This window comes from Trifolium pratense, linkage group LG6 (genome assembly GCF_020283565.1).
Source record: "Trifolium pratense cultivar HEN17-A07 linkage group LG6, ARS_RC_1.1, whole genome shotgun sequence".
NCBI classification, from domain to species: domain Eukaryota; kingdom Viridiplantae; phylum Streptophyta; class Magnoliopsida; order Fabales; family Fabaceae; genus Trifolium; species Trifolium pratense.
The window spans coordinates 33,177,232-33,205,058 of NC_060064.1; the positions used below are offsets into that span (position 1 = coordinate 33,177,232).

At 32.9% G+C, this 27,827-nt stretch overlaps 4 protein-coding genes across 10 annotated transcripts; 3 read left to right on the forward strand and 1 right to left on the reverse strand.

Moving 5' to 3' along the window:
* Positions 1-1,726: 1,726 nt before the first annotated feature.
* On the reverse strand, positions 1,727-3,757 carry LOC123889968 (isoflavone-7-O-methyltransferase 9-like). Of its 2 annotated transcripts, XM_045939502.1 has the most exons (3): positions 2,926-3,757; positions 2,101-2,335; positions 1,727-1,890 (listed from the first exon to the last, which is right to left on the reverse strand). In XM_045939502.1, exons 1-3 carry the CDS (start codon positions 3,712-3,714, stop codon positions 1,886-1,888), a joined length of 1,029 nt encoding a protein of 342 aa, XP_045795458.1. In that variant the 5' UTR covers positions 3,715-3,757; the 3' UTR covers positions 1,727-1,885. The 2 variants fall into 2 exon arrangements, with proteins under 2 accessions (XP_045795458.1, XP_045795457.1); XM_045939501.1 differs by lacking the exon at positions 1,727-1,890 and having other exon boundaries at positions 1,999-2,335.
* A 3,034-nt stretch (positions 3,758-6,791) lies between these two features.
* Positions 6,792-8,581, forward strand: LOC123893166 (phenolic glucoside malonyltransferase 1-like). Its single transcript, XM_045943091.1, has one exon. The coding sequence runs from the start codon at positions 6,915-6,917 to the stop codon at positions 8,361-8,363; it is 1,449 nt and encodes a 482-aa protein (XP_045799047.1). The 5' UTR covers positions 6,792-6,914; the 3' UTR covers positions 8,364-8,581.
* Positions 8,582-10,890: 2,309 nt separating this feature from the next.
* On the forward strand, positions 10,891-19,977 carry LOC123890203 (pentatricopeptide repeat-containing protein At2g26790, mitochondrial-like). 5 transcript variants are annotated; one of them, XM_045939758.1, is made up of 12 exons: positions 10,891-13,476; positions 13,572-13,624; positions 14,172-14,283; positions 15,313-15,402; positions 15,638-15,757; positions 15,877-15,995; positions 16,471-17,685; positions 17,925-17,989; positions 18,176-18,282; positions 19,342-19,439; positions 19,547-19,621; positions 19,779-19,977. In XM_045939758.1, exon 1 carries the CDS (start codon positions 10,967-10,969, stop codon positions 13,430-13,432), a length of 2,466 nt encoding a protein of 821 aa, XP_045795714.1. In that variant the 5' UTR covers positions 10,891-10,966; the 3' UTR covers positions 13,433-13,476; positions 13,572-13,624; positions 14,172-14,283; positions 15,313-15,402; positions 15,638-15,757; positions 15,877-15,995; positions 16,471-17,685; positions 17,925-17,989; positions 18,176-18,282; positions 19,342-19,439; positions 19,547-19,621; positions 19,779-19,977. The 5 variants fall into 5 exon arrangements, with proteins under 5 accessions (XP_045795714.1, XP_045795715.1, XP_045795712.1 ...); XM_045939759.1 differs by having other exon boundaries at positions 19,327-19,439; positions 19,547-19,977; XM_045939756.1 differs by having other exon boundaries at positions 19,547-19,977.
* A 4,266-nt stretch (positions 19,978-24,243) lies between these two features.
* LOC123890207 (SNF1-related protein kinase catalytic subunit alpha KIN10-like) lies at positions 24,244-27,771 on the forward strand. 2 transcript variants are annotated; one of them, XM_045939773.1, is made up of 10 exons: positions 24,249-24,486; positions 24,586-24,770; positions 24,858-25,043; positions 25,214-25,345; positions 25,573-25,758; positions 26,075-26,164; positions 26,234-26,317; positions 26,431-26,562; positions 26,893-27,132; positions 27,261-27,771. In XM_045939773.1, exons 1-10 carry the CDS (start codon positions 24,291-24,293, stop codon positions 27,372-27,374), a joined length of 1,545 nt encoding a protein of 514 aa, XP_045795729.1. In that variant the 5' UTR covers positions 24,249-24,290; the 3' UTR covers positions 27,375-27,771. The 2 variants fall into 2 exon arrangements, with proteins under 2 accessions (XP_045795728.1, XP_045795729.1); XM_045939772.1 differs by having other exon boundaries at positions 24,244-24,486; positions 26,075-26,317; positions 27,261-27,763.
* The last annotated feature ends 56 nt before the right edge of the window (positions 27,772-27,827 follow it).

Below are 27,827 nucleotides of genomic sequence, written 5' to 3' on the forward strand. Positions count from 1 at the left end.
ATTGTCTCTCCTCCCATAATCACCAAGGGTACGCCTTGGCGGTTGAGGAACCGGTGGAACCTGTTCTTCCTCCATTGTTGCTGCAGTCCTTCCTTGACAGTCCGGTGTATCCCTTAGCAAAGCTGTTCCCCTTGAAGCTTGAGCTTCCCTTGTTGCCTTTCGAATTGCGCGAGCTGTCTTTTCAATCTCCGGATCAAATTGCAGCTCTTGAGGACCTGTTCTCCGCATGCACAATGAAACACACAAGTAGAACGCTCCGGGAGAAAAATACACAACAGAAAGTAATAAAGAAAAACACAGAAAATATGAACACTAACGCCTAATTGAATCAATCACAATCCCCGGCAACGGCGCCAAAAACTTGATGATAAATTTCGCAAGTGCACGAAAATCACGTAGTAATAAAAAATATCGATCCACAGGGATTGTGTGATCAAACTAGTCGCATTGTGTTCATAGACATTATACAGAAAATACACATAAATTGGGGGTATGTTGAGTAATGAATGCTAGAAAAAGTGCTTGATAATATGGAAAAGCGAGGTAGAATCATCGGAATCATCTAGTCTATAGCTAACCGCATGCAACCTACAATGTATAAGAACTACTCAAGTATTCACAACTAGATCGACAAAATAGTGAATCGCAATCTCTTGTCAAAATCCACTCTATTCGTTGTCGATACTCCCCCGATCTCTCGGGCGGAAGCTACCTACAACGAATGATATTAACGCGCGTCAATCGTTCGCTACACTCTATGCCTCAATCTCTCGACCGGAGACACTCGAGTGCTCAATACAATTCAGTTCAGACATTAAATCAATACTCTCGCACGTGACTTAACTCAAAATCATTACAACACTAATGAAGGATTGTAAAGCATTAGAAACAGACTTGAATTGAATGAATACTATAAAGAGAGTATGATCTTACACAATTGCAGGTTACATTCAATGAACTACATCCTAAACTACCTAGATTCTACCTCCGAGGGAGTTTAGCTCCTCATCGTTCTTCGTACGCTTCCTCGCTTCATCGCCACGGCTTGTGAATCCATGATCTGATGCGCTTGGAGTTCTCCACTGGAGTGTTGAATCACGATCTTCAAGTTCCAAGACCAGAATGTAGTGAAAAGATGCAGAATTTTCCAACCCGAAAACAGAATTATGCAGAAAATATATATACAGAAGGCAACCACGCCGCGCGTCAGATCTACCCCGCCGCGCGTGGTTGCAAATCCATCACTATGCCGCGCGTGATAACAGAATCACGCGGCGCGTGCTCAAGTCAGAGGCAATCTTCTTCTTCAATCAAGACTTCACGCCGCGCGTGATCGGAGTTACGCCGCGCGTGGTGGAGTCAGAGAGCAATCCAGTTCCTGAACAAAGATTCACGCCGCGCGTGGTCAGATATCACGCCGCGCGTGATCAGAGTGAAAATCTTGGCTCCCTGTGAGCTCCATCACGCGGCGCGTGATGGGCTACGCCCCCAGCGTAGTGAAAATCCTTCAAATCCTGCAGTTTTTCCTGTTTTCTTGCAAATCAAGTAATCAAGCTAATGGTTAGATTTCTCTCATATTTATTGCTAAAAAGCTATTAAAATGTATCTAATGTTGCTAAAATAGGCATGGAATAGAGAGTGTGACGATTTGTCATCAATAACAATCCGTCAAATCATGTGCTCGAGAGTCGGGAAAAATTCAAAACAATAATATCCTGCTAATACAACAAAACCAGCTTGACAACTCCCACAATATAATACAAACTAAACATGGCAGAACTTATTAAGAAGGTACCATGACAGCAAGGGATGCCCCACTATGAATGTTACCACCCCAACATCAACATCTAACAGTTCTTAAACATTGAGAAGAAATGCACCAAGTTTACCCTACCACCAAAGAAAAATGCCAGAAGCCCAAAATCAGCATATACATTAATTATACAATGAACTTAGAAAAGAAGAATTTTGCTTATATAGTGTCACGGACGGAGTAAGTAAAATAAACTATTAAATGGACCACAGCATTAGTGTTTTAAGGAAATATCTCAATTAGAGACAGTAATTCAGTACAAGGAGAGATTTTGTAGTCTTGAAAACCTGCTTCTATGAAGAGTTTCTTCCATTCTTTCTCAGTTCTCTCTTTTCCATTAAGACATGAAATTGATACATTCATAAGGAGCTTTATTTCTGTAAGTTGCTTATCTTCTTTCTTTTCATTTATCACCATATCTATCACAATCACTTTTCCTCTTTTTCCATCACTTGTAACAGCTTCTTTACATTTTTTCAGTATCCTTATACAATCCTTAGAAGTCCAATCATGTAAGATCCACTGCAGAGAGACAAATAAATAAAGATGAAGCATTAGAAATTTCCTTAATAATAACTTTTTTGAGAAATGAGTTAATCACTCAAATAAATAAATTTTCAAAATTGCCTCAAAAAATGATTAGTCGTAGTTTTGGTTCTCCTATTTTTATTATCTCTCACCAATATATTGTCCGTCTTTTTAAAATTCAATTCTTTGGATCAAATAGTGGTGACGTGACAAACTTTTTTATTAATGCGTCATAAACTTCGAGTGAATTTATAATGTATCATTTTTATTTCATGTGAATAAACTTGTCACATTACTATTTTTGGTTCTAAATCTAAGGGACAAAATACTGAATCTTAAAAAGGGGTCAAAACATAATATAATTGAAGTAAAATATCTTCGATTAACCAACATGAATCGAATATAGCTAAAAAAATTAGAGTCTTACAATATAGCAAATTAATGTTTGAATTTCGATTGAAATAAATAACCACATTTAATATCAACACGCTTCAATTGATTCCTCAAGTTGAGGAAACTGTGGGAAAATCAAAGAAAAATAAAGGGAAAAAAAAAATCTTGGTTTAGATTTTAGAAAAGCATACCTTAAGCAAAACAGCATCAGCTTTAGGAACATATGTGAACATGTCCCCATCAACATAAGTCAAATTACCACTTTGAGATAAATTCTCAACTACCTTTGGTCTATCAAACACAACACATTTCAACTTAGGAAATTTGTCACAAATAATCTTAGCTGTTGTTCCATTTCCACCACCAACATCAACAATTGATTCCAACCCTTCAAACACAAAATCACAATCTTTCAATGCCAAATTTATCATTTTGGAATCACTAGCCATTGCATCATTGAACATTGTATTATATTTAGGATTTTCATTAAGAAATTCCCAAAAATCCGATCCTAAATTAACACCAAAGAGTGTAAGATCTTCTTCATAAATCCATTTCTTGAACTTATGAAATGAAGATGAAAATGTTGGATCAAGAGCACACTCAACCATTGGAGCTAAACAAAGTTCACTTCCTTTAACAAGAAGCTCTGAAACAATAGTGAGAGCATAAGCCTCTTCTTCTTTTTCATCTTCATTTTCCAATTCTTGATTTTTTATTATCTCGAAGAATCCGTTGTGCGCAAGGTAACGCATGAGACGTTGCACGTTATCGATTTTCGATGATGGAATTTGAAGAATTGAAACTAAGTTTGAAAGAGAAATTGGTTTGCCATGATTGTGGATTATGTTTGGTATGTTCATTTCAATTGACCATTTAAGAGTCATGGAATCTATGTGGGCATACATGTGTTTGTATAATTGGGCTTGTGCTTTGAAAATTTCACTTGGTTTGCGGTTATTGATTGATGATGATGCCATTCTTGCAAGTGAAATTTTGGTTTGTGTTTTGGTGCTAATTTGATACACTATAATTATAAGGTCAACACATTATGTATCACTCAAATCTCAATAAGAGTATTAAACTATGATTATTGACTTTTATTTAAAAAAGAGTTTGTTTAACATGTGTAATATTCGGTATTAAACATGTTAAATCAACTAAAAGTAGTAATTTTTTATTAGAAAATTATATATTTAATATAAAAAACACAATACGTCCCGAAATTTGTACTTGAACTTGGTACAAAATTATTATATTAAACTTTTTAACATGCGTAAATTTGCACATAATGGAAACACTCATTTTAAAAATACACATTCAATTATGTTTTCTTTTTTCAAATATGTGTGAACGTACAAATGGTGCGGTCAAATATTATTTGATATTAACCCTCTTATTTTTTGGGGAATAGAGTTTCACGACATAATCTTAAGTTAAACTGTGAGATAAATAAAGTCTGATTAAAATTATTTTCACTAAGAATCGAATTCGAGTTTTCCAAACAAATCATTTTAAAAAAACTCATTAATCAGATAATTAATCAGCACATTAACTCTTAGGTGTCACGTATATCACCCAATTATATATGCACACCAATATATCCCACTTGTATTCATCTCTCATACATACAGCTCTATTTTTAATTTGGGTCTTGTTAACATGTGTATTAAGACACTTGTTAAGGTATTTTAATATAGAAATTCAACATTTAATAATATAAAAAATTCAATGCTTAAGAAATTAAAATGCACAAATTTTAAATCATAATTTCTATTTTTAATTCCTTAACATGTGTCAGGCCATATGTACACGTGTTAACATTCTCCTTTTAATTTTTTTTTTTAAGAAAACAATATTGAGGATATTAAACCCTTATTTAAAGCCCATCATCATTTATATAATAATAGTAATATTGTTAATATATAAAACAGCCATATGTCCCCACTCAGCTTATAATAATGTGTATAGATCCAAATAGTGTCACCCTACACTTATCTTAAACCACTAAATGAAACAAATCTTCATTTCCATAAAAAAAATCTTCATTTCCATACAAATAATATGTACTTAGGGCTTAGTATATTTATATTTGTCATAATTACAGTTTAGGTTTTTTATTTTCACTCACTGATAATATTCCCTATACTGGAACCACTTGATGCTAGAACTCGCCCCGAACTCTGAACTATTAAAGCTCCATTCCCCTAGGAACCAAAGGGTGAAAACCCAAAAAAAAAAATCAATATCCTCTATTTAAAAGTCACTCGATTTTTATCTCTTTGTTTAATTTCTGTATTTAAAATTGGTGATTTAACATATTTTAAATGATGTAATACAACCTAATGATATTAAATGATAAAAACATACAATTACATCAGAATTTATTAAAAACTTCGGTTTCAATTTCAAAAATTATTCATTTATGTAATTTAAGTAATGAAATGTAAATAATTAATTCACCTAAATAAATCTATATCATCAAGTCGTATGTTATGTCATTTAAAATATATTAAATCATCCTTTTTAACTATAAAATATGATAAATAGACCAAAACTGAGTGATTTCAAAATATGGAAACTAATTTAGTGATCGAGTGAGTAAAAATAGAGAACTAAAATTGTCATTAAAAATTGGGAATATCTCATGCCGGCCTATAGGGGCCTACGGTGTAGCCTAGATAGGCTCAGACCAGGACTATTTATTTAAATAGAGCAGACCAAAACTTTTTTATAAGTCTATTATTTAGCTAAAAAAGTCGGGTTGTGGGACATTAAAAAAGTCTTTTAAACCAACTAAACCGGTTTATTTAAGTAAATATGAATAATATTTTTGCCACTACTATTATTATATATTAAATTTTTTACTTTGATTAAATTATAAATATATTAATTTTTTCGGTAGTTTAAATTTATTAATCTACATTAATTTTTTACATATATAAATGTATTATTATAAACTAGAATTAGAATATGATGTCATATATAGTCAAATTCTTAGAAATATCATGTTAAATATCAAAAAGTTTAATCTCATTGGTTTAGTAGTTTTTTATTATATTTAAAAATAAATATAATTATTTATTTAAATATGTTAACGTGAAATAGGATTTTAAACACACTAACATGTCATATCAACTTTCAAAAGGCCAGACACATAACTAAAAAATAATATTATGACAGACCAAATGTCAGGCTTATGCCAATATTTTTACAGACAAAGTTTAGGTTTGACAAAGTCTATCTCGACCTAACCTATTTCCAACTACATATATATATATAGGCCTCATATAGGGATGTGGATTGGATTCACTCAACACTAGTGACTATATACAGTCGGAACAATCACAGCCTTCCAATCTTAATCGGACAATCCAAATTTACAAATTATATTTTTTATATTTAAACAATTGAGAGCTAGTGACCGCAGCTTAACAGGAAAAAAAAGTATTTAGGCTGAATCTATTTCGAGAAGCATTCAACTTTGTAGGTTAGTCCACTAGTGTGTTAGATTTTTTATTTTAAAATAAAATAACCATACGCGTGTATAGCGAGGGTGATACTTCCAAGTTCCAACTTTATTTTAGAATTTTCCTTTCATAGATGTTCATCATTGGCCAACAGAGCACGTTCTTATTATATTTTAATTTTTTTTTTAAAATTTGGCATCCGACCCTTGGACCGACTAATTCAGGGAACCAATCTCACCGCTCACTTGCGATGGTCCATTTAAAGCCAAAGTTTTTTTTTTCTCTGTATGGACTTGGCCCACCAAAATTAGCACGACAGAGAATTGAATTTGAGACATTGAAAAAAACATACTCCAAAGATTCAAGCCAACACTACTAAACTAACCAAAGTGAGTTTTTTTTATTCTCATAATAGATCATCTCACGTTCTTAGCGAGCGCAATAGAAAATGTGAGTGATTGGTTGTTAATTACTACATCTAATATTTATATTTACGCACTAATTCTTTTAATATAATTATTATTTTTTATACAGTATATTATGCAAAATAATTACACATAAATAAAAGATAAATCGACGGTATTTCAACTTCGATTACGCTCCAATATAGAAAATATATGAGAAAACAAAAGATTTAAACATTATAAACTAGAACAAGTATATAAATATAGCACTAGCAAATATTTCATAGAACACACATCATCTTTCAAATGGCTTCTCTAAACAATCACATCAAAATCCATGAACAATGCAAAGTTGCTCCTCATTCTTCAACCCAATTATCTCTTCCTCTCACTTTCTTTGACTTGATTTGGCTAAGGTTCCATCCAGTAGAACGCATCTTCTTCTACACCCTCCCAAATTCCGAATCACACCCTTCTTTCTTCTTCCATAATCTTGTTCCAAAACTCAAAACCTCACTCTCTTTAACCCTCCAACACTTCCTTCCTTTAGCCGGTAATATCGTTTGGCCTTCTGATTCTCCGAAACCATTCATCCAATTCAATCCAAACGACGATGGAGTTTCTTTGCTCTTAGCTCAGTCTGATGATGATATAGACTTTAATAAAATCTTGGAGCACAATTCACCACATGAAGCTTCTTTGTCTCGTTCTTTTGTACCAAACTTAGAATCAACTGATTCTTTTGCTTCTATTATCTCAATTCAAATAACTCTTTTCCCCAAAAGTGGTTTTTCTATTGGAATAAGCACACACCATGCTGTTCTTGATGGAAAATCTTCAACCATGTTCGTCAAAGCTTGGGCTTCTATAAGTAAATCACTTGAAGAAACAAAAGCACCAACTTTGGAACCTTTTTTAGAACCCTTTTTGGAAAGGGAAGTAATCAAAGATCCAAAGGATCTTGAGAATGTTTTCATAAATACTTGGAACAGAATCTCATCACATTTTGATAGGAGCAATGTAAGAAGCATAAAGATTATGTCAAACATGTTTCAACCAATCATTAAGGATTCCGTTCGAGCCACGTTCGAGCTCACACGCACGGATTTGGAGAAATTAAACAAAAGTATATTGTCCAAATGGAACAATGTTGTAGAAGAAGCACAAGAACAAGAACAAGAACATCCAAAGAAATTATCAAGTTTTGTTCTTACATGTTCTTATGTGTCTGTTTGCATAGCAAAAGCGATACAACAATCCGAAAGCGATAAAAGGCAGAAATTTTCATTTGGTTTTCCTGTTGATTGTAGAGATAGATTAGATCATCCAATTCCCGAAAACTATTTCGGAAATTGTGTAACTAATCATATAGTTGATACTGAGCCAGAGGATTTTACAAAAGAAGATGGTATGGTGATTGTTGCTAAGAAAATTTATGATAAAATAAAAAAAATGGATAAGGGTAGTGTTCTTGATGGATTAGATACATTGATGTTTAAATTAATGGCTATGTTTGGGGAAGGAGTTAAAGGAATGGGAGTTGCTGGTTCAACAAGATTTGGAGTATATGAGATTGATTTTGGTTTTGGAAAGCCTGAAAAAGTGGAGATTACTTCAATTGATAGAGGATTAACAATTGGATTAACAGAAAGAAAGGATTTGAAAGGTGGTGTTGAAGTTGGACTTGTTCTTGATAAGAATGTGATGGATTTGTTTCATACCATTTTTCATGAAGGCATATGTTTTGATTCATGAGGCAGCAGCATGTATGGATTAATGGACTTGTATCTTTTTTAATAAGCAAATATTTGCATAGTTATAAGTTTAACATTAGTTTGTGTTTGTATTTCAATGATTTATATTTCATTTCTTTTGGCAAGTTCATTTGCTTAAGATATCTCTAATGAAATTATGGATGATCTATATAACATAAACTTTTAATCTAATAGTAAATTTTATAAAATTTATATTCGTGATAATAATGTTCATTAGACTTCGTCTTATATTATAATAACTCATCAATACAGTACTTCGTGACTGTGTTGTTATACTTATAAGAAAAAATTGCACATAAATTTTCACTTACGGATATCATACTAGTTCAAATACATGCAAATCCTTACTTTTTGTTAATCCAATTGTTAAAAATAACATTTTATGACGGTGCATAAAACATAACAAGAGTTTCTTAAAAATAACCATTATATATTAAGCTAATGAACTTGCTAAAAGAAATGAAATAGAAAAAGTTCAAATACAAACACAAAATAAGGTTTAACTTCACTTTGCTACTAACATAAAAATACAAACAGATAATATTTTCTTTTTATTTAATGGCAAATATATAAATATGAAAATACGAAAATGATACAAAAGAAAGTTCATAAAAATAAAGAGGTACCAGAAGTACACTCCACCAAAATATAAAAATACAAAGAAATAAGGAGACAAACCACCACCAAACTAAAGTCCCGTGAGCATAATTCAGTTGGTTGGAACATTGCACTAAAGTTCGAACTTGGAATTCCCCACTTATTCGTCTCAATAGATGTTTTTAGTCGCTAGACTACTTGACAAAAAAAATTGCTTATTTAAAAGAAATACAAGTACATTATTCCATCCTTGCTGCCTCATACATCAAAGCATAACCCTTCATGAAAAATGGTATGAAACAAACCCATCACATGCTTATCAAGAACAAGTCCAACTTACTTTCTGGAAATTTCTACATTCTGTTATTCCAATTGTTATTCCTCTATCAATTGAAGTAACCTCAACTTTTTTAGGCCTTCCAAAACCAAAATCAATCTCATATAGCCCAAACCTTGTTGACCCAGCAACTCCTAATGTAACTCCTTCATCAATCATAGCCCTATATCTTAACATCAATGTCTCCAATCCATCAAGAACACATTTATCCAATTTTTTAATTTTATCATAAATCTTCTTAGTAACAATTACTAATTCATCTTCCTTGGTAAAATCCTTAGGCTCAATACCAACTATATGATTACATACACAATTTCCAAAATAGTTTACACTTCCAATTACAAAAATATATTTAATCAACTTTTTTTTTAAAAAATTACAAAAAATGTCTCTTTTTTTTTTTCCGTTACCACTATTCTTTTATATCAAACAAATCATAATTCAATTAGACCCATACATCGCATGAATCAAAATTCTAGCTTTTTTATATTTTACAAACATTAACTATACAATTTAGGTTTCATTAATCCGTCTGTCACGAGCCATTAGATAGCATTATGCATTTGTAATTAACAATGAATCACTTGCTAAGAACGTGAGATGATACTTTTATGGCAAATGCTAAATAGTGCCCCCGACACTCTTTAAGCCCTTAAATAGTAAGTTTTTTATAGAATTTTTATCGGAATGCGTAAAGTCAATGCATTGGAAATTGTGATGTTTAACTTTTTAAATAAAAAATTTCTTTAAATAAAATGCTTAGAGAGTACCCCAGAGACACTCGTTAGCAAAACCCTACTTTTCTTAAAATAAAAAAGAACGTGCTCTAAACTTGGCCAATGGCTTTTTTAAGGCAATTATTTGGCCAATGATGAACATTTTTGGCCAATTATTTGTCACCACCTTACCATCAAAACCTCATGGTGCAGGGATCAAAAGTGACGTGACAATTTTTATCATGGTTTAAATCATTCAAAAATTTTACAAAATATTCACAAGTTAACTTAATACTGGCAAAAAATGCTAAAAAAGTAAATTAAAAAATATATTTGAAGGATTATTGCTTCAAGAAAAACCATTTGGTCGATGTTAGTCAAAAGACTCTGTTTATAAAATAAATAAAAAAAAAATAGTCATTTTTATCCCACAATGTAACTCACTGTCATTCTGGTTTCTCATTGAGGAAAAACTACTATATAGTCTTTGAATTTGCATTCGGTTAGTCAGTTTAGTCTCTGCTGTTAAGTTTGACCGTTAACTCAACAAAAAAAACTGACGTGACATTTTTTTGGGCAAACATCAGCTTGCTAAGTTGGCACTAAGGACGTGGAAATAACCATTTTGGTCCTTGAATATACAACTCTCTATCATTATAGTCCTTGACTCAAGAAAAAATACAAAATAATCTTTAACTCTGCAATCCGTTAGTGACTTTGGTCCCTGCATTAAAAAATACCGAAAGAATGATTTTATCATAAAATATAACTTTAATAAAATTTATATTAATTTATTTTTATTTAAAACAATACACTATTTAGAATTTCGCTTATAAAAAAAAAAAAACACTATTTAGATTTTCTGTTTTGTTTGTTCCAGCCGCCCGCACTCTTGTTCCTCGCCGCTACTCAGCCGCACGCATCACCACTGGTATGTTGTGTCGTCTCTTGCATTTCCCTTCTTTCATTCTTGTTTCTCTCTTCAAAAAATCATTCTCCAAAACCAAAACCATTCACTACAACAAAAAATTCAACTTTTCTTCTTCCACTTCTCTTGCACTTTCTTCCTCACAAACCCATTTCACAAAACCCTCAAATTTCTCATCTTTTGATCCTAACACTTTCAAAGTCCTCCAAAAACTTTACCTTTATCGTAACAACCCTTCACTTGCACTCTCTTACTTTACCCAACTCAACCAACATGGTTTCACACACAACATTCAAACCTATGCTTCTTTTATTAGAATACTATGTTATTGGAATTGGAATACAAGTTTGGATAATCTTTATTGCGATATAATTACTCGTTGTTCTGAACAAAACCCATTATTTGAAATTCATGAATTGTTTGAGAAACTTGTAGAAAGTGTTGATTTCGATAATAAAAATTGTTACTTTGTTAGAGCTTTTGATGGGTTTGTTAAAGCTTATGTTGGTCTTAATATGTTTGATGAAAGTGTTGAGTTCTTGTTTCAATTTCAAATTGAGAGGTTTAGGATTTTTCCAAGTATGTTTGCTTGTAATTTTCTTATTAACCGTTTGGTTAATTATGATAAAATCGATATGGCTTTGGACGTTTATGGTCGAATTAAGAGGCTTGGTTTGTGTCCTAACCTTCACACTTATGGCATTGTTATCAAGGCATTGTGTAAGAAGGTTGATTCTTTGAAATATGTTGTTCGTGTGTTTGATGAAATGAAGGATGCCGGGGTGACTCCGAATTCGTATTGTTATGAAGCTTATATCGACGGGTTGTGTAATAATCGTATGTCTGATTTGGGATATCACGTACTTCAATATCATAGAAAGAGGAACGCTCCTATTGAGGTTTATGCCTATGCTACGGTTATTCGCGGGTTTTGTAATGAAATGAAATTAGATAAAGCCGAGGATGTGTTTTATGACATGAAATGGGAGGGACTTGTTCTTGATTTTCATGTTTATTCTTCGTTGATCCGTGGATACTGTAAGAGCAATGATTTGGGTAAAGCTTTCAAATTACACGATGACATGATTTCGAAGGGTATAGAGACGAATTATGTGATTGCTAGTTGTATCCTTCATTGCACGGGTGAGATGGGTATGGATTCAGAAGTTGTAGATACATTTAAAGAATTAAAGCGATCGGGTGTGTTTCTCGATGGGGTTGCTTACAATATTGTATTTAATTCTTTGTGTAAATTGGGTAAGGTGGATGAAGCAGTAGGTATGTTGGAGGAGTTGAAATCTATGCATATCAATGTAGATATCAAACACTACACAACCTTTATTAGTGGTTACTGTCTTCAAGGTAAACCCGATGTAGCCTATAGTACTTTCAAAGAAATGGAAGAAAATGGACTTAAACCTGATGTTGTTGCTTATAATGTACTACTTGCCGGTTTGTTCAGAAATCGTCGTGATTGTGAGGCAGTTGACCTTTTGAGTCATATGGATAGTCAAGGTGTGAAGCCGAACTCTACTACACATAAGATTACCATTGAAGGTTTGTGTTCAGCAGGCAAGGTTGAAGATGCTGAGGCATATTTTAACTGTCGGAAAGATGAAGGTGTCGAAATCTATACTGCCATGGTTAACGGCTATTGTCAAGCTGGCCATATTGAAAACTCATATGAACTTTTCTGTGAAATTTCAAACCAAGGAGATATTGCAAAAGAAGGTTCCGGTTTTAAGCAACTTAGCAAAGTAATGTATTCTAAAGTATTAAGTGCATTGTGCCAAGAGATTCAAAAAAAAGAAAAAGAAAAAGAAAGTGCATTGTGCCAAGAGATTCAAAAAAAAGAAAAAGAAAGTGCATTGTGCCAAGAGATTAAAAAAAATATAAAGGAAATTGCATTGTGCCAAGCAAGGAATATGAAAAATGCTCGCTCTTTGTTTGATTTTTTTCTCGAGAAAGGATTTACGCCTGACGTTGTAACTTACACAATTATGATAAAAAGTTATTGTATAATGAATTGCTCGCAAGAGGCTCATCACCTCTTCCAGGATATGGAGATCAGAGGGATCAAACCTGATGTCATTACCTACACAGTTCTACTCGATGAGGGACTAAAACAATTCTATTATGGACACAGAAAAGGAAAGGATGCAAAGTACAATGTTTTGACTATCTGGGGAGACATGAAGCAAATGGGAATTAGTCCAGATGTTGTTACTTACACTGTTATGATTGATGGACACATGAAGATTCATAACCTTGAAAACGCAATTATATTCTTTAAAGAAATGATTGCCTTACGACTAGAACCAGATATTGTAACATACACTGCTCTAGTTTTTGGCTTGTTAAACGAAGGGTACACGGAGAATGCGGTTATGAAGGAAATAACACCACCCTTGCATATCATCTCAGAGTTAAAACGTCAAATTATAAAATTTAGAAAAAGGTGCAATTTCTAAAGTAGTGACTCAGTTTTGAAACTCTATCTGGTTGCTACCTAAAGGTGAAAATTGTTCTTATCGTTATTTTGTTAAGACTTCAAACTAAAAATTGTTTTTGGAGTTTTTTACGAAAATATTTTGGTTGCTTCTTGTACAGATTTGAAAGGGAAGAGAGGCACAGATCTATTACCAGAATGTCATTGTATGTAGGTATGTATCTTCATTATACTGAATTAGAATGATATGTAATTATGAATGTGTAAGCAATGTAAATGAGACGGATTCAAAAAGGTTGTTCTTGCTGCTACTTGTTTAATATAACATGAATATTGTATTTGAATTTTAGAAGTTTAAGTTTGTTGCAATTTAAATTTGGATGTCTTTTCTTTTTACTTCTTTTGGGTTACCTGGAAACAAAACAAGAATATATGTTCTACAAAATACAGTAAAATACAGTAGCAGAAGTACCTGCATTGAGTTATAAAAACAATAGTTTGTAAAGTCATTGAATAATTCTTATAAAATAGATGTTGTAATTCTTAGTTACAGGCAATTCTTGATTATCACAATTGTTGAATTACATTATGTAGTACGTAACTTACTAACTCTTTTGCTTAAGAGTTAAGACTAGTACAATGAGCATTTGTTCCCAACATTATCATTAAACGTATCATTAGTTTTCTTACATTTACTTGGTGCTTCCGTCTTTACAATACAAAATTTCTGTTAGTTCTGAATAAAAAAATTATCATTGTAGATATTAATGACACAAAAGAAGCTTGGAAGCTTGTATTTTGAGTAACAAATCTTTGGCATGTCCAGAATCCTCCTGTACTCACTAAATGACAATGCTTTTGATGGATGCCAAGGTATCATTACTTAACTTTACTTTTTGTGTCTCTTAGAGAGAAGCCTAATTTGAGGGTGGACAGCTGCTAAGTTCTCCAGAGTTTGCAATTTAAATTTAATATGGCCAACGCCTCGTTGACAATCAATCACCAATGAACTACGACCACGGCCGCCCAAAACAAGTATTAGAATTAGGGTTACTCAACCCTACAAAACTGGTTTGCAGGGTGAGGAGATGCCACTCACTTGTAAACATATTTTCAGACTATATCTTATCCAATGTGGGACTCTCAACCCACACACACACTTAGGACTGGACATCAGTAGTGTGACCCGATAACAGATGGCTGAACAGAACTTGGTTAAGTTCTGATACCATCTTAGGATTTTGGTTGAGTCAAACTCAACTCTACAAAACTAGATATTATGTATTACCAGCCTGAAGCAACACTAGAAAATGTTATATTTTCCTTTGAAGATCATAGGTAAGTAAGTGCATGCAACATCTGTGTTTCACATGTGTTCCATTTCTTAATTATGGCTGTTGGAGCACCTCGTTGAAAATGAGTTTATGTAAGATCAGGAGCGATTAAAAGATTGTAACTCGAGAATCGTAGCACGGATCGTAAGTGCTCTAACAGCCAACCACTTTTAGGCCGTAGAAAGGCAATCAGACCATATCTCGGGACTCTTTAACACCCCCTCACACATAAAATTGAACATATGGAGTGTGGCTCAATAGTGGGTGGCCCAACAGATCTTGGATAACTTTGATACCATCTTAGAATTTGGGTTGGGTTTAACTCAACCCTTACAAAACTTGCTTATAAGGTGATGATTACCGGCACTTAGATAAACACATTTTCAGGTCATATTTCATCTGATGTGAGACTCTTAACATGAACTAATGGTTGTATGAGGGACACTATGATTACTGCATCTTTCTATAACAAAATATAAAATGAATGACTAACTAAATATAAAATGAATGACCTACAACAAGAAGCTGCATTTATTTTGTATTTTAGTAGTTTTATGCTTCTTTGCAGTGTCATGGATAGACGTCAGAATTCAAAAGATGCAGAAGGTGCTCACATGTAAAGAGACGAAGGGTTCTAATGGAAAAACGTGCATACAAGGTAAGAAGTATGAGTGAAAATCAACCCTCACATAAGCAATCCCATAATGGTAACATTAGGACTCAAAATGAATTATAAACTGACACTAATTACATATTTTGCTCACTGATTTCACACAAAGGTAAGAAAACTGTTCAAGGGGTAAAATATGAATGACTTGATGCTTTTCAAGTTTTTATTTACTTTTATTTGTCAACTACGTATCTCAACAATGTTGTTTGTAACTTTAAAACAGTCTAAAAAACTTGGTTTTGAGGCTTTTGCTGATGCACTTCTTGTGGTGCCTAAGACACTCGCTGAAAAAAAGACACTCGCTGAAAAAAAGGACATTCAAGATGTGATTATTGCCCTTACGGTATGTTTCCTCTGAATTTATTATATGTCTTCACGCCTTATATGTGATTGTATACATGTGTTCATATAAAGTAGAAGATAGATTGGCATTAACAGTACACTTGCTGAATGCTTTTTCAGGGAGAGCATGATAGAGGGAATGTTGTTGGATTGAGTCAAAACACTGGAGAACATATAGACCCTCAAATGGAGGGTATTTTTGACAACTACTCTGTGAATCGCCAAGTCATCAACTCAGGGTATGGTTGAACACTGACTATTTGACACCATCAATGTGCTTCTTTTACCCCATGTCATATTTTCCTCATTTTTCGTTGGGTTTTGGAAGTGGGATCATGAAAATGGTAGTACCAATGGTGGATGGGCTGTGGACAGATTTTGGAGTTTTTTCCAGCTGAAACTAACAATACTGAATCGAGCATTCATAAAAATAATCCACTTGCAAAAATAATAACAGATAACAAAATTAACGTATATAACAAAACCTCAAATTTAATAAATACATGTTGCGAATGTAAGCAACATAACTGCCAAAGTCTAAATTGATTTATGGCGTACTGAGTGGTACTCTGCATGTCCTTTTCCCCAACCATGATAGCTTAGACACACCTTGCATGTTGGGTTAAAACTCATGGTGACCCAAACCCTCAAGTTGTACATGTGTTGGTTTGGTTCAATTATTAAGTTATGTTTTTTACTTTCAATGCTATACAGGAAAGGTATAGCATCACAATTGCTATTGGTGGATGAAGTAATTCGTGTCGGGCGTCCTGTAAGGGCCCCAAACCTCAATGACAATATTCAGGAAGGGAAGGGCTAATGAATCAAATGAGGGACTATATGCAGAAGCCAACTTAGATGTTCTTTCTCACCTGAAGTCCCTCTTTTGAATAGGGTTTGCCATGAGCTTTATTTTGAGTTGACATCTCAACAATGAGGATTGTTATGAATTGTTTGCTTACTTTGAAAATGAAGCATTTGTATTTTGTTTTCTTTTCTTTTTGAAGGACATATTAGTATGATGTCTATCATGACCGAATTTTGGGCTGCTTTACAAGTTTTTTAAGCATAATTTGTTATAGATGTTGGAAATGTGGTTCATCTTCGAAAGTTGATTTGTTTTAGTTCATGAGGAGCAGGTGTAACTTTCACCCGTAATGTATGACTCGTGTGATTTTAGTGGATACATTTTTACCAGCATCAATCTGGAAATTAAAATGATATTATATCATGCAAGTAGAAAAACCGTAGTTTAATTTGATTCCTGTTTGATTGATTTGTGAACTACTATTAACGTTGCTTTTAAATTTTATATTTTAGTGGAAGTATATAAGCATATGTCAAAATATCATTTATTAAATTATGGTGGTTATTGGTTAACTTAACATATCATTTTTTAAGCGTTAGTTTCTCTCTTGTGGAAGTAATTAACGCTTAATTGTTATTGATAGAATAATTTTTACTAACAATAGTTTGAAAAGAGTACAACAGATGATGAAGAATGAGAAACCCTCCATAGCTGTGGCACAGCAAAGATATATCAAAAGATGGAAAACATTGATAATTAAATTTGTAACTGATTAGCCAAAAACACGTACCCTTCATTTCATTATTATGCAAAATACTAATTTCTTTGTGATTTGGCCATCAATTTATAGAAGTGGAATTCATTAGGAAACAATGCAAAATAGTTAGGGTAGATCAATGTATGTCGCATGTGGTCTATGGTAGACCATCTTTCTTTAATCATCATTAGATCCGGTAGTCCTCTTTGGTACGTACCATTTTCTTTCCACATCAAATCTCTCTACTGCTGTCACTAAGCCTTTAATTTGAAAATTCTGTCTTTTTGTTTGTATCATAATATTTATCCATATTTTGAGATGGAATGAAAACCGATTAAAACCTCAAAGTAATTTAGACCACAAGGTGTGTAATGAATGAATAGGTGCCAGTGCCAGAACTGATTCAGAGACCCATATTTTGCAGTTTTTTCACTCTGGTCCTTATACTAGATAATAACATAAGAATTGTTATTTGTGCAGTTCAATGCTTGCTTGATTTTCTATACTAATATGTAGTAATGTGTTACAACCAGGCTTCCCAGATTAGTATTTGAGGTTTCAAAGAAAATGCTCATAGAATATATAGTCGCAATCCGTTGACAGCGACAGTTGAAAAAGAAGCTGGGTGGTTGCTTTTATCATCGTTATTGGTTTCTTTACCAAAGGAGGTATTAAGTTGTTGATATTCAGGGTTTTTCTTAAGCTATAATTGTTATGAAACTAATATGACTTGATAATATGAATTGTGAAAATTATTATTAGGACTGCATTTGGTGTTTTTGGTAACTTCTGTAGCTCTCTATAATTATTTTAAGCAAAAGTCTCATGTCTTAGTGTTTTTCCTTTGCCTGCAGGAGCTTAAAGAGGACGTCTTTGATATCCTTGCATTGTGGGCTACACTCTTTGCTGGGAATCCAGAAAATGAAGTTACCAAAACTGATGACTTAATGTCAAGGATATAGTAAGTACATCTTAACAATATTAACCTTTATTGTTCCTGCAATGTTTATTGTTATCTAGTATGGTTTCCGTAATCAAATTGTTTAAACTTTTTTTCCTATTGACCGAACTATTTGCATTCCTGTGTCGTATATCACTGTTAAAAGAACAGAAAATTGTTTTTATTCTAATGCATGATACCAAAGCGATACAGCTCATAATATAGGAGCAGAATTGGTTCTGGAAACCAATCTGCAGGAATAAAAGAAAAATGATCCTAGATTCTGGTTAGATATGAGTAACGATATTGATACAAATTTGATACAATCCTGATTAATACAAAGGAAAATTAGGCCTAACTCATCCTTACAAAACCGGCTATGTAAGGATGAGTTAGGCCCAAAACTCAATTCTAAGATGGTATCAGAGCCTATCCACGATTCGCTGGGCCACTTCGTCGGGCCGCCTGCAATCAGGTTTCAGATCGGGCCCTCCACCATTTATATCCGCGCAACAAGACCAACGCTGAGCGCGATAGGGTGTGTTAAAAAGTCTCACATCGCTTGTGAGATGGCCTGAATAAGTGTTTATAAAGTAGAGGCAATCCTCACCTTACTAGCTGGTTTTGTAAGGATGAGTTAGACCCAAAACTCAATCCTAAGAGGAAACAAGTAAATAGGAAATATAATAAAAGGAAAGGAAATCAGATATTTGGAGTCCCCAAAACAGGGCTATATAGCATCATCCCCCTGCAGTTGTTCCACAAATATCTCCATGCGCAACATGCTAACAAGAAACTCGAATATTGGACAACCCTTTTGTGAGTATATGTATATCTACACTTGCTGAGGTGTTGGGAAAAATGGCATGCAAACAGTCATGATGTGTGTCATCTATTTCTATCACCGTGATAAATAATTCAAAAAATCATTATTTGATTCTATTATCAGGAGATTCTAGTCATTGTACGTTCTCCAAAATACGTCTATATAATAATGGAAGAAATGGAAATAATTGGAAATGGAGAGGATCCTAACTCGTTCTTTTTATATTTGACTAGATTAAGATTTGATTCTTTCAGATTTAACGAGTCTTGATATTCTTGATAATGCTCGTTCATTGCATCATGGAAATTCATCTTCTGGCAGAAGTGGGCATCCTGACTGCTTTCTTAAGATGGTACTGGATAAGACACTTTATCTTTGGTAGTTTTACTGCTGACAGACAGTTACCTCTCGATAGCAGTGATCAAATGTCTTATTCTTTATTTCATGCTGATCATGCAGGTGAAGAATCTTCCATTGACCAGACCAAACTTTGGAAAAGATGTTCGTCATTTTGAATTTGAATTCGTTTCACATGTAAGGCCTATGATGAAATTTGTACGTATTACACAGTAGAGCTCTTCATATATTCACACACACACACACACACACACACACACACTGTGATTTGGATTCTATTTTACTTGCATCATCTTCGTTCTTTGAATGAATGTATGCATCTTGGGTTCCTTAGGCTATTGAGTATGACACTGGTGATGTTCTTGAAATTCTCCCTGGTCAAGATTCCGCTGCAGCTGATGCTTTCATACGACGTTGTAATTTGGATCGTTCATCAGCATAAGTCTTTTAAGATTAGTTAATGTTTGATTATATTAAAAATATATTGATCTTATCATATAAAATTTTATATTAATCCTAAGGATTAGCTTTCATATTTGCTTATATTTCATGATTTCTTTCCTTATTTATTAGGATTAGAAGTTTGGTGATTTCGTGGTTAGTTTCAGTATTTGATTAGTATTAGGATTCACATATATTAGAATAAGTAAGGGTTAGTTCACATCGTATCGTATCAATATAATTATACTTTAAGGATTAAACCCTATAACTTCAACAGTTAACATTAATGTGGTTTGTTGACCCTAGGGGTGTCAAAATGGAATGGATGGATTGGATAGATTTGGATTGGATTGCTAATGGATTGATCAAAGTAATCCATTAATCCATGAAAATTGCTTTTTTCGCCCCCCGTGTTCCTCTTAAACCTCCCAAAAATCCCAAAATAACCTTGGATTTGGGGGGTTTAGGATGCTATGGATTCTAGGATCCGAAATCCATTAGGTGCGGTTCGTGGGATCCGAAACAAGCCAAATATAGATGGGAACACATTTTGTGCCTACCAAAAAAATCGCCCTAGCTCCAAAGCTCCCAATTGAGTCTCCAAGTGGTTATGAAAGTGCAACTTCTGTCATATAGGCTATATAGACTATATTCGGATCCTACGAACTGAATATCAGCGTTTCCGGTTGGTAGAATCCGAAATGATGCAAAATTTTAAAAAGCAAAGAATATCGGATTGTACAGTCCAAAATTATGTTTTCCTGGGCAAACAATCAACGATGTACAAGCCAGGCATAGCCAGCCAATGGCTTGTTTAAACTGGTTTCGGATTGTGTGGTCCATATCAAACAAGTTTCGGATTCTATACTCCAAACACGTTAAAAATAAGGACGTTCGGATTGTACAGTCCAAACCCATGTTTTCCTGGGCAAAACATCACGTACAAGGCAGACATAACCAGTCAATTGCTTGTTTAAACTGATTTTCGGATTCTATGGTCCATAACAAACAAATTTCGGATTCTAGAGTCCAAACGCATTTATAGGGTCAAAATGGTCACTTTGGGGGGCCTTGGAGGAAACAATGGGGGAAAAAAGCAATTTTCTTAATCCATTAACAATCCATTAAAACTCATTGAAAAAAATCCAATCTAATCCATCTATTAGAGATTAAATTCAATCCAATCCATCCATTATGGTATTTTAATGGATGGATATCCGTCTATTAAAATATATGACTTTTAAAAATAATTAAAATATATTTATTAATTGAAAAACAGTTTTTTTTTGACAAATAAAAAAAAAAAACTGATTTATTAATCATAACAAAAACATGATTTTTTTTGTAAAAAAAAAAAAACATTATATTTATCTTATTTTATGATTTAATTGGGTAAAATCAACCAAAAACCATATTTTTAACTAGTAGGCCAAAAAAAAATAGTTTGTTTCTAAGCCCAAAATAATTGTTTACTAAGCCCAAATCTTGACCAAAAAATAAAAAATAATAAGAGATGTGGTGGTCAACAAAGTCAACGACCACCACAGGAGGCGGTCAACAGTGGTGCTCCGGTCACCGGTACGGCTGCACAACGACGGTTAGTGGTGGAGTTTCGGTTGCCGGTACGGCGGTGGGCGGCGGAGCTCTGACGTTGGCTGGTGGCTCCGGTGTTGACCACCACCCTTGTTATTTTAATAATATATTTTATTAAAATATTAAGGCTTAATTAATCTTTTGGTCCCTTAAAGATATTTTAGGTTTCACAATGGTCCCTTAAAGAAAAAATGTCAGGATTGGTCCCTTAAAGACACATTTGTTTCTCACTTGGTCCTTTCCGTCAATTTTTTACAAAAAACGTTAGTTTTAGTAGACTGACTTGTGGATGTCATTAAGTGTAAGTGGTCCACCAAAAACCTTATTAATTTTTAAAATTTTAACCATTGAAATTTTTTGTTATATTTGGAGTTAAAATTTAACGGAAATGACCAATATGGCAAAAATATATGTCTTAAATGGACCAATCCGAGCATTTTTTTCTTTAAGGACCAATCCAGACCTTTTTTTTTTTAAGGGGCCATTGTAAAATCTAAAATATCTTTAAGGGACCAATAGACTAATTAAGCCAAATATAAAATTATGGGAAGGGATCAAATTACACCGGTGTAACATTTGAGTAATGTTACACCGCTCAATAACGCTTTAACGAATACAAATTTTACAAAATCCACCGTTGGATTGAAAGCTTATATCGTATAGATCATCCATGTTGAATTTTACAAAAATCTAAAATCGTTTGATAGGTTATTGAGATCGATGAAGATTAATGGTTTATGTGTTTTTATTGAATACCGTTAATCTTGATCTATCTCAAAAACATATCAAACGATTTAGATTTTTATACAATTCAACATAGATGATCTATACGATATAAGCTTTCAATCCAACGGTGGATTTTGTAAAATTTGTATTCGTTAAAGCGTTATTGAGCGGTGTAACATTACTCAAATATTACACCGGTGGAATTTGATCCCTCCCCTTAAATTATAATATATTTTAAAGATATGTTGAATTTTATAAAAATCTAAAATCGTTTGATATGTTTTTGAGATAGGTTAAGATTAACGGTATTTAATAAAAACGTATAAACCATTAATCTTCATCGGTCTCAATAACATATCAAACAATTTTAGATTTTAATGCTTATATCGTATATATTCTACGTCTTTTTTACAAAATTTTTAAAAAAAGTTTTCTACAAAATAGAAAAACGAATTTTCTTTTTTTTTCGCCAAAATTAAAAAAAAATCCTACAGATAATTCTTTTTCCTGCAAAAATTTTAAAAAAAATCCTACAATTTTTTTTCCCTACACAATTTACTCCAAAAATAAAGATTTATTTTCAAATCTTTTTGAATTAAAAAAAATCAGAATCTTTATTTTTTTAAAAAACAAAACTTTGTTTGTAAAAAAAAAAACTTTATTTTTTTAATCTTTTTTAATTAAATAAAAAAATAGAAAAAGAAGTTACAGGTGTCTGAGACATAATCTGTGTTCCATATCCTTCTTAAACTGAAAGATATAAACATGAATGAAACTTCTTTTTCTATTTTTTTAATTCAAAGAGATTTACAAAAAAAATAAAGTTTTTTTTTTAACAAATAAAGTTTTGTTTTTAAAAAATAAAGATTCTTTTTTTTTATTATTCAAAAAGATTTAAAAAAAATTGGTGTTTTTTTATTTCGGGAAAAAAAAATTGTAGGAAAAAAAATATATTATTTGTACAATTTTTTTTTAATAAATTCTACGTCTTTTTTACAAACTTTTGATTCATTACAACTTTTTACAGCAAACGAAACGAATTTTTTTCGTCACATTCATCTGCTTCTATTTCCCATCAATGGTGGTGGTGGTGACCTTTTTATTGGTGATTAGAAACATATACGTAAAAAAAAGTAAGGGTTTTTTATTTTTTTGTTTAAATATTTGCATTCCCAAAAAATATAATTTCTTTTATTAAAATTTATTGATTCTTTTAAAAATTTTCAAATAAAAAAAAGTTTCATAATATATAAAGTATTATGAAATCTTGATTGTAAAAATCTTTTGAGAAAAATCTCTCAAAATCGTTATAAAAAAAAAAAAATCTCTCAAAATCCATTCAAATCATGTGTTAAAAATCTTGATTGTAAAAAAGTCTTTTAAAAAAAAATCTTTAAAATCTCACAAAATCAATATAGTCCAACAAAATCTCATAAAATCATCAAGATTTTTTTTTGCCAAAATTGCCTCATAAAATCTCAATCCAATACACCATCCTAATATTACAACAAACACAGTGGGATCTAACCTTCCCAATTTTCGAAATGTTATTCATAAAGGTTGGATTAGAAATACAGTTTAGTTAGATTTAGTTCGGGTGACTATTAAATTAATTTGTATAGGTGCATATATATTTGACGTAGGAGGATTTATTCTGTATATTATTATTTTAGTTAGATTTAGTTTTATTATATTTTAGATTGATTTCTTATGTCAGTTATTTTTATAATTTAGGTAGATTTGTAATTTTTATTTAGTTAGGTTTGTTGTTTTTATTTTTACAATCTTTTAGGAGATTTGTTAATTTTATTTTTCACTCCTAGTTAATGTTTTTATTTTTATAATCTTTTAGGAGATTTGTTAATTTTATTTTTCACTTCTATTTAAGCTAAATTATTGTAGCCGCTTACTTTTCCTTCCGCTTGTACTGCGTCAATATTTATAATAAATCCATTGCGACAATTTGTGTATACCTTTGTTTGTGTGCTTCTCGTTCCATTCTTATATATTTTATATGTAGATAGATATAGTTCATGTGTCTGACTTTTTGTTTGTGTCTTCCATAATTTTGCCTCCAGATATCAAAATGGATGGACCAGCTGGGCAAGGTGGTGTTGGTTCAAGTATAGACTCGTTACTGCAACATTATAAATTGGGAAAAACACTTGGTATTGGAACCTTTGCCACGGTGAAAATTGCTGAACATGTACTCACTCGTCATAAGGTTGCCATCAAAATCCTTAACCGTTGCAAGATGAAGAACAAGGATATGGAAGAAATAGGTTTGTTTTTTATTACCTTTTCTATTGACGTGGACTTTGAGGGAAATATTGCCTTGCCTTATTCTTCTGCTTACCATCTTTTGTTTGTTTCTTTTGCAGTCAAAAGAGAAATAAAAATTTTAAGACTATGCATGCATCCTCACATCGTACGGCTGTATGAGGTGATAGAGACGGAAACTGACATATATATTGTCATGGAGTATATGAAATCTGGGGAGCTATATTATTATATTTCAGAAAAGGGCAGGTTAAAAGAAGACGAAGCTCGTAATTTCTTTCAGCAGGTAGTAGGATATTATTTATTACTTCGGTTACTTGATAAACTTTTGCCAGTAACAGATTATTTAAGCTAACTTGTGTTCTCGAAGCAGATAATATCTGGTGTCGAATACTGTCACAGAAATATGGTTGTTCATAGGGATCTGAAGCTAGAGAATTTGCTCTTAGACTCTAAATGCAATGTCGTCAAGATAGCTGATTTTGGTTTAAGCAGCATAATGCGTGACGGACACTTTCTTAAGACAAGTTGTGGCAGCCCGGCCTATGCAGCTCCCGAGGTTTGGAAATTCTTTGATTTGTAATGGAATGCATGATAATAATGTTTATTATTAGTATTTTTATCATCATCATCATCATTATGTTTATTATATATTTGTGTGTGGCGTGGCGTGCATATTTTCTATCTCTTTGATTGGTATTTCTGGGTTAAACATTTTCTTCTCCACAGGTTATGTCTGGGAGATTGTATGCTGGACCTGAAGTAGATGTCTGGAGCTGTGGTGTTATTTTATATGCTCTTCTTTGTCGAACTCTTCCTTTTATTGATGTAAACATTTCAGATCTCGTAGAGAAAATGAAGGTATTGCTGATATTAATTTTATTTATGCAATATTAATTAATTATAGAATTGGATATTATAATATAATACTAGTTATACATCCTCTAGGGATACTTTACTTTGAATCAAACCATTCTGTATCCGTAAAATAGTACGTACTTTTTTAGAACCACATATTCCAAATCAGATTTTTCTTTCACTGATGGTACTGTTAGAGAGATTTAATCATCACATATTATTTCATATAGGGAGGAAGATACACTCTTCCTAGTCATCTGTCACCGGGTGCTAGAGATTTGATACAAAGGATGCTGCTAGCTGACCCTATGAAGAGGATCACCATACCTGAGATTCGTCAACATCCATGGTTCAAACTCAGACTTCCGCGTTATTTAGCTGTGCCACCGCCCAATACAATGCAACAGGCTAACAAGGTTTATTTCAACATCCCTATTTCACTCTTCTGCAAATTACTCTTCAGTTAATGTGAAAGGTTTTTTTTTTGTTCTTCATAGTTAAAAACTGATTAACATTATGTAAAACTTCTTGGTTTCAAACCTCGAGTAACTACACAAATCACAAGTCTTCAGGGTTATCGTATCTTTCAGCTACTTTTTTTGTCTTATCAATCTTTTACATTTTAAAAACAGAGAAACATACTGTGGATAATAAAGTGATTTTTCCTTGATATTATACATTATAATCAATCCAAACTGTCAAACTGAACTAAAAGTTATTATGGTTTTGTAGATTGATGAGGATATCCTTCTGGAAGTGATAAAAATGGGATTTGACAGCGATCAATTGATTGAATCTCTTCGGCACAGGATACAGAATGAGGTTTGCAACTTTCATTTTTTTCCTCGTTTATCTGCTGAATTTTCTCTAATTACTGCCCATATGTTCCAGGGTACCGTGGCATACTATATAATATTAGACAACCGGTTCCGTGTTTCCAGTGGCTGTCTTGGAGCTGAGTATCAAGAGTCCATGGTAGGTTTCTTTTTGCTTAACTTCTGAAGATTTCATTAGTAGTGTGTCTCTAGTGAAAGTGTCTTAGCCTATCCAAAACTCATTAGTTTTTTTTGTTTTATAATGTTACCTAGGACTCTAGTCTTAGCCAAATGCGTGAAGTTTCTTCTTCTGTTGCTGGACATAGCATTCCGGGCTATATGGATCCAAGAGCTGGATTGAGACCACAGCTCCCTGTTGAAAGAAAATGGAATCTTGGGCTTCAGGTAAGTGACCATGTAATTATCTTAGCTGTTTGAGAGAATTAATTGTTGGATGTCTTCATAATTTTGTCTGAATTGTTCCTTCTCTTCTATGAAAGTTTGAGGCGTTGAGTTTCTTGCTCATGTATTTACTTCCTTTCCTCGTTGGACACATGCACTTCTGATATTCCTGTTGTCCAAACCCAGCTTTTCCAAAAAATCTTAGTGTTGTTAGGCAAAGATGACTAACTTTACATATGAGAGCTTGTAAATTGTTAAATATATGCCACAAGAAAATTGTAGTTATAATGTCTTTGTTGGTAGTTAAATTTCCTGTTTGTTAACTTGTGACAGTCTCGAGCTCATCCTCATCTAATAATGACCGTGGTCCTTAATGCTCTCCGAGAATTAAATGTTTGTTGGAAGAAGATTGGGCACTACAACATCAAGTGCAGGTGGGTTGCTGGCATTCTCAGTCATAATGAAGGAACGATGAACAATGCTGCGCATAATAATCATTACTTTAGTGATGATTCCAGCATTATTGAGAATGTAGCTGTCTCGAATTCAAATGAAGTCAAATTTGAACTGCAGGTAATATACCTTTAGAACTGTAATCTTTATTACTGCATTTGGACAAACTGTCTTCTCAAGTGTGTGTAGTTCCTGTGTGCTTTCTTTTCCATAATATTCTCTAATTATTATGTTCACATTTCTAACAGCTTTATGAAACTCGGGAACAGAAGTATCTTCTTGATCTTCAAAGGGTGCATGGTCCGGAGTTTCTTTTCTTGGATCTTTGTGCCGCTTTCCTTTCACAGCTTCGTGTCTTCTAGAGGAAAGAGCTTAGGCGCGCAAAATACTCGACTTGTCTTACTTTGCATGTAAATATGCTTACATTGTACATATAACCGTCTTCAGTCTCGACCTATTATTGGTTTTTCTACCCCGGTATTTCAATAGGTATATTATTAGCCAATCCTGAATATGGATAGGATTTACTTTATAACAATTATATTTGACTAGGTGCTATTGCAGATTAACCTTTATTTAACTTGATCATTTTGATGAAAATTTCTGGGGAAGTTATGGATGAATTAGCTTTGGTTGCTATTACATATTATTAGCCTTTGTTTTAGTGATAATGTAATTTCAGATTACTCATGTATGAACTATGAATGCTGCATAACTATGGTCATCTTCTACTGAGCAAAATTTATATTTGCAAAAAAACATTGTGCGCTTGGTTTAATTTTTTTTGGGTAAATGATCGTTTACCCTCGTAAAAT

Coding starts and splice junctions, on each gene's coding strand:
- LOC123890207 (XM_045939772.1), top strand. CDS start 24,291: ATGGATGGACCAGCTGGGCAAGGTGGTGTTGGTTCAAGTATAGACTCG. Junction 25,044..25,213: donor CGGCCTATGCAGCTCCCGAG/GTTTGGAAATTC, acceptor TCTTCTCCACAG/GTTATGTCTGGGAGATTGTA. Junction 27,133..27,260: donor AAGTCAAATTTGAACTGCAG/GTAATATACCTT, acceptor CATTTCTAACAG/CTTTATGAAACTCGGGAACA.
- LOC123893166 (XM_045943091.1), top strand. CDS start 6,915: ATGGCTTCTCTAAACAATCACATCAAAATCCATGAACAATGCAAAGTT.
- LOC123890203 (XM_045939759.1), top strand. CDS start 10,967: ATGTTGTGTCGTCTCTTGCATTTCCCTTCTTTCATTCTTGTTTCTCTC.
- LOC123889968 (XM_045939501.1), bottom strand. CDS start 3,714: ATGGCATCATCATCAATCAATAACCGCAAACCAAGTGAAATTTTCAAA. Junction 2,336..2,925: donor CTGATGCTGTTTTGCTTAAG/GTATGCTTTTCT, acceptor GTCTCTCTGCAG/TGGATCTTACATGATTGGAC.